At 49.7% G+C, this 6255-nt stretch overlaps 1 protein-coding gene across 1 annotated transcript in view; it reads left to right on the top strand.

The window, feature by feature from the left end:
* Positions 1–996: 996 nt before the first annotated feature.
* The window catches only part of PNPLA1 (patatin like phospholipase domain containing 1), an 8710-nt gene continuing 3451 nt past the window's right edge, over positions 997–6255 (top strand). Inside the window, exons 1-3 of the mRNA XM_027898135.1 lie at positions 997–1582; positions 4580–4812; positions 5622–5687. Of these exons, the coding sequence (XP_027753936.1) occupies positions 1369–1582; positions 4580–4812; positions 5622–5687 (513 nt within the window). The 5' untranslated portion in view covers positions 997–1368. The remainder of the gene's footprint in view (positions 1583–4579; positions 4813–5621; positions 5688–6255) is intronic.

Genomic DNA, 6255 nt, shown 5'->3' with positions numbered 1-6255 from the left:
AGTAAGGCTGTGATCTGAAAACCCCGATTCAGGCAATTATCCACCTCCAGGATAACTCAAATAACTATTCAATATGTCTTGGAGCTGAGAACTCGCTGCTGTGTGCCCTGACATCCAGGCAGCACCAGAGATCAGCCCTGGCTGTGCTGTGACGTTTACCTGGGGGTTCAGGCAATGTCCACCAGGGACAGTTTGCACCTCTGTGCTCCCAGGACATAACTCCTGTTGCAGGGGACACGGCAACGGCCAGAGAGGGCAAATTAAAATGTATAAAAATTGGGGGTGAAACAGCCCTGCAAAGGTTGTATCAGGATGCTGGGACCATCCTCTGTTTCCCTGTATTGTCCTGGCCAGGCTGGTGCATGACATGGGGAAGGAGAGTTTGTTCCTGCAGCCTGTCATTATCCACGTGCCAGTGTTAATAGACAGAACCTTAATTTCAACACAAGTGTATTCACTCTTAGTGTTCAGGCTGTATGGATTTGGACAATATAAACACACACTGTTTACCAATATTTATTAAAACCATCTGTTGAAAATGGCAGCCTTTATTCTGTATGTTGGCAGCAGCATCAGAGCATTAAGGCTGAAAAGACACAAGAAATCTCCTGAATTTCTCCATATCTTTATTTTAACTATCTCCCAGGAAATGCAGACAGCCCAAACCCACTTTGATTTTGGTTCTGTAACCACAGATTTGGGGAATGTGGTGCTGCTATAGGACCTCATTGGGAAGGGGAGAGTGAAACAAACCCAGCTCTTTGGTATCAAATGATATCCAAGATTCAGGCAAGAAAAAACCCTTCCAACGGGGAGCAAATGTAAGGAACATTTCCAAACCTAACCCAGCCCTGCATCCACCCCTTGTGTAACACCCTCTGGCTTTAAGTGTCTTATACAAGCCTTTACTCACTCAGTACTGAGCTGTGCCTAAGCCAGGATTAATGGAGAATCCTATTTAGGAAAACACCCTTTGATGAAGAAAGCACAAAGCAAAGAGGAATTTTTGCACAGATGTTTCCAATTGTGACGGGCACAGGAACATCAGAACTATCTCTGGGAGAGCTCCTGGGGCACTGCAGACCCCCTGGAATGAGAGGGGAGCCTTGACTCAGCCCTGAGCATCAGCCTGGTTGAGGATTATAAGAGCCGTTTTGATCAGGGGAAAATTTCTGTTTTTAGCACAGGCAGCAATTAAAATAGCTCAGGAATCTCAACGCCTCGGGGAGCTGTCATAAAAGGAGGCAGAAAATCCATCTTCTGGACTCCTCTGCACCAGAGATGAGCCTGGAGGGAGCAGAAGAGAAGAGAGCCTGAGTTTCACCCGGTGGAAAAGGACAAGCCGAGCCGTCGAGCTGGATACAGCACATGGATCCCGAGATGCCCGTGGAGGATCTCCGGGGTCCCAGCACCCCTTTCTCGCTCTCCTTTTCGGGCAGTGGTTTCCTGGCCCTCTACCAGGTCGGGGTGGTGCAGTCCCTCCTGGAACTGGCTCCTGAGCTCCTCAAATCCGCCTGCAAGGTCTATGGATCATCAGCTGGGTCCCTGATCGCCGCCGCCGTCGTGTGCGGGATCGGCCTCGGTAAGACAGCTGTCACCTCAATTTCCCTTTCTCGTGGAGATTTCTATGCCAAAACTGATGCCTCGAAGTGCTGGTGGGGATGTTGCCTTTTAATTAGTTGTTTTCATCAATCATAGGGTTGCGTGTTAGGCCTTAAATTGATTTTAGCCAGCACGGAGCAAAGAGTTGTCTTGGGCGACTTTTGTGAGAACAAAGCTTGGGAAAAGGGCGAAAACTGTAAGTTTTAAAGTTAACCTTGATGGACTTCAATGAAAAGCTTGTGAGGGAAAGATGTGGTGTTGAAACTGGACATCTGGGAAAATAGGACCTTTTGCAGAAACCAGCAGATAACAAAGAAGTCTAACAAAGGCTCAGTGTTTGTGTTAGAAAGTCCCCACCGGAGAAAAGAAAAAGATACTAAAAAGACTAAAAGTATGAACTAATTAGCACAGGCAATGAGAGATTAATAACCAATAGTGGCTAGAATACTAATTAGTGAAAGGGAATGATGTAATTTAGAACCAATGAACATGAATTTCTTTGAATTTGTTAAAAATTTTCTAAACAGGTGAAAAAATGACGTGTTGGTGTCTGGGTGGAGGCAGGATTTTTGTTGGCCACATGCACACCCAGAGCTGCAAATCTAGTGAGGCCTTGTTTTCTAACACTAAAAAGGCAGTGGTTCTAACACCCAAAATGCAGTGTAGAAGGGTCCTGTCATTCCCAAGGATTTCAGGGGTATTTGGCAACAGGGGTGCAATGTTGGTGTCACTCCTATCGCTCACAAGGCACTAAGGAAATCCAAGGTGTTGTCGCTTTTGGCGGCCAAGCTGGAGCAATTTTGGGTGGTGTAAGGTGAAACAGCCGGTTGTGACAGTCTGAATGTTCACTATCAGATGGTGGGGAGATACCTGTGTGGGGAAATCTGGATGCACCTGAATTCCACTGGCTCATTTCCCTGCTCCTGCTGAAGGAGCCGAACTCCCCTTCAGCTGCAGGGTCTGAGGAGTGCTGAGATGTGTCCCAAAGAAAGTCTGCCTGGCTGTAGACTCAGCATCTACATGGGATGTGCCCTTTGTCCCTGTGGATCAGGTCCCCTGGGTTCCTTAGCCACAAAAGGACGTGAGTGGCATTCCCAGGTATCCATAGAGGTGACAGCCCTATTTGCAAGTCACATTGTTTCATCCCACCCAACCTTCCCAGAACAAGGGAAGATGTGGTGCAATTCCCGTTCCCAGATAGTGGAGCGTCTTTCCCTGCGGTAAAAGCTCGAGGGCTCATCAGTGGGATGTGCCTGATGGAACAGCAGTATATATATATAATATATATATTCAGAAAAAGCAGAAATAAACATTTCTGCCCATATGGGGGTGAACTCCTTCACAAATCAGCGAGGGGCCCAAAATTTCCTCTCTGATTCCTCATGCTGATGTAAGGGATGGGGCTGGGGGTGTCCAGCAGTGCAAATAAATTTGGGAACTGCTCTTGCTGGAGGCACCAGTCCTGAAACAGGGCTCTGCTTCCACGGGGGTGAAAGACACTCTCCACTTAGAGAGGTTGAGATGATCTTGTGCTCAAAATACCGTCCTTGGGGGAAGAAAAGACATTTTGGGTAGTGACGATGCTGGTTGGGTTCCTAATAAGTAAAATGAAAGTGCCACAAAGTCTGTCAAATTCACACTGGGACAAAAAGAGGGTGAAAAGTGTGTTTGGTGTCCCCGTGGGGTGGCTGCGGTCAGGTCCTTGTCCCCTGCCCTGACCTGGGCTGGGTGAGGAGGTCTGAGCTCTCTGAGCCAGTCTGTCGTCTGCCACCCCACAGGTCACCTCCTGGGGACATGCCTGGTCACCAGGCTGGTGCAGGCAGGGACAGACGTGGCATTGCTGCCACGGTCATCCCTTGTGTGCCCTGAACTGAAACCCCCAAGATGGGATCGTCTCTCACCTCCCACCCAGCAGCTTGTGGGCAGTTTTCCCGCATTTCCCTCATTCCCAGGACACAGAACAGTGCCCTGTGGGTCCACCACCTCCCTGGGGTGTCTCTGGCTCTTTTGGGATCCCCCGAGGACCCCGAGTGACCCTGCTGAACATTAATCATCACCACATGGCCTCAGCATCCGCTCAAACACACATAACCCCTCTTAATACCTGTGTGGCTCCAGGTGCCTTCAGGACACTCCACCTAATCCGTCTGTCTGTCCAAGCAATCTCATGGGACAGCATGGAAGCCTCTGCCCCTACAAGGCTGTGGGTGCAGGTGCAGGGCCCCAGGGAGCTCCCCTGGGTGCAAAGATAGCTCTTTTGGAGCTAGATAAGCTTTCTGCTGAAGAAATTTAACCCCCAAGGTGGGATATTCCCCCAGGGGAGCTCCCCACGTCAGCAAAGGGACCAAACTCCCTCCCTGGGATCAGGAGTTTGCTGCACTCCTCTTCCTCCCCATCACTGCCCAGCCTTTAAAACCCAGAGTATCTCTTCAGCCAGGGCTCTGGGGTTCTCCTCCTTTAATCCAGCTCCTGGGATGTGCAGACACATGTCATGGCTATTAACACCACCTCACAGGTCGCTGGGGGAGCTCAGGTGAGTCCCAGGACACTTGGCTTGCAGAAAGCCCTAAACAGAGCCGGTGCCCTTCATCCCACTCCCCCTGGCAGCTGGAAAACTGGAAGGGGAAGGCAGGAACGTGCTGACCAAGTCACATTGGCACCTACAACTCTGCCTGCACCCGTCTGCCTTCCTGGGGCTCTTTGGAACCTTTCCCTAATCCCTGCCTTGAGCACCTGTCTCCGGTGCAGACGGGGATTTCACCGGCGGGGTCACACTCAGCCTTTTGAGGACATCGTGGGGGTGATGTCCCCTTTTCTGCCCTGCCACAACGTTCCCCAGCAGTGTCATCCTGGGGTCACACAGTGGGGCTGGAGAGGCTTTATTTGCGAGGAGTGTTAACAATAGGATGAAAAATATAACTGGCAGGGCAGCAGGGATCTTGACTTTCTCTCCGCCTTTCCCCTGCCTCTGTTTCAGATGACCTAAAGGAATTTTTCTTTGCCATGGCAGCAGAAGTCAGGAAAACCATCCTGGGCCCCCTCTCTCCCAGGTGCAGCTTGCTGGCCAATATCAAGTCTGTTCTGCAGAGGATGCTCCCAGAGAATTCCTACCAGCTGGCTTCAGGGAGGCTGCACATCTCGCTCACCAGGGTGGCAGATGGCCAGAATGTCATGGCCTCGGAGTTCAGCTCCAAAGAGGAGCTCATTCAGGTACAGAGACATTCCTCTGATGCTGAGGAACATCTCTGCCTGCTGCTCGGGGTTGGAGGACCCTAAGCTGGTGTCTTTAACTGCACTGTTTTCTACCTTGAGTAATAAAAATTGTAGCAGTTGCCAGATTTTCTACTGAGAGCATCAAGAAGCTCTGCCAGGGCTGTGGTCCTGCCACAATGAGCTCCATGAGTCTTGGAGGGAGGGAGGGAGATGTGAGGTCCACAGTCAGACAGGAAAAAATCACACTAAAAAAGCAGCGGGTTTGTTTCCAGCCTCGTAAAGCTGATGCTGGTGCTCTAATAAGTGCTGATGACTCTTTAAGAGCTCTTTTAATGCTCAGCTCTCCACAGAGGTCTCTCCTCAGCCAAATCCCGTTGGCAGTGGTTTTCCTTGTTGCCTCAGCACTTTCCTGGGAGGACAGAGCTGGACAAAGCTGCTGCCAAACAACAGGCAGCTGATTAACCAGTAAATTAACCAGTAAAATATATTGGACAGTGATACGTAGATTTGCACCTATTAATTCTGGTATAGCTTAATTAAATTTAATTTAATTAATTTAAAATAATTTAAAAAAAATATAATTAAAGACAGAAGTGCTTTGCCCTGCTCAAGAGAGTTATTTCAGCTTTAATGAAATGAGCTGTTTGCCCCTTCTTGAAGCCTTTCCTCTTGCCACAGTCCAGGTGGCACTGACAGCCTGGCTCCAGACTTTGTCAAGGCTGAATTTTCAGGCACCCAGTCAACAGCTTTTGTCCAGGGGAACTTTAACAGGAACATTGACTTCTCCAATCCCTCTCCTCTCCCAGGCTCTCCTCTGCAGCTGCTTCCTTCCCATTTACTGTGGATTCATCCCTCCATCCTACCGAGGAGTGGTGAGTGTTATTTCCAATAAAACAGATGCTCCCAGCAGTGTGTTCTTGTGTTTGAACTTCACATTCCCTTGAGCAGGGTGGGCTATGTATGTCCAGGCTTTTTCTTCAGTTAATGGAGGAGGATAAAGCCTTTTAGCTCCTTCTCCATCCCATCCTAAGGTGGCATTGCCATCTGGAGAGGGCTTTGCCCACAGACAGACTGTGAATGACTCAATCTCGCCTTGCAGATCTCTGGCATGATATGAGAGGAATCCCACGGTCAGGAATTAGAGGCACAATCCAGTTATCCTGGGCAGGGTCTGCCTGCAGTGCAGGTGTCACTTAGATCAGGTGCAAACCTGCATGGTTCAGACACAGCGAGTCTGTGGGAGAATCCCTGTGCATTTTCATACCCTGTGCTTGTCTGGGTGAAGGAAGAGCACATCAGCATTTTCCAGAGCTTTCAGAGATGGGGCAGCCACAGCTTCTCCAGGAAACCTGTGCCAGGGCCTCCCCACCCTCACAGGGAAGAATTTCTTCCCAATGTCCCATCTAACCCTGCCCTCTGGCAGTGGGAAGTCATTCTCCC

Source organism: Empidonax traillii, unplaced genomic scaffold (genome assembly GCF_003031625.1).
Source record: "Empidonax traillii isolate 1590-97213 ecotype Southwest subspecies unplaced genomic scaffold, ASM303162v1 scaffold579:size954524, whole genome shotgun sequence".
Taxonomy (NCBI): Eukaryota; Metazoa; Chordata; class Aves; order Passeriformes; family Tyrannidae; genus Empidonax; species Empidonax traillii.
Note: the sequence above shows the minus strand (reverse complement) of the source record. Positions and strands in the feature narration are given on the sequence as shown.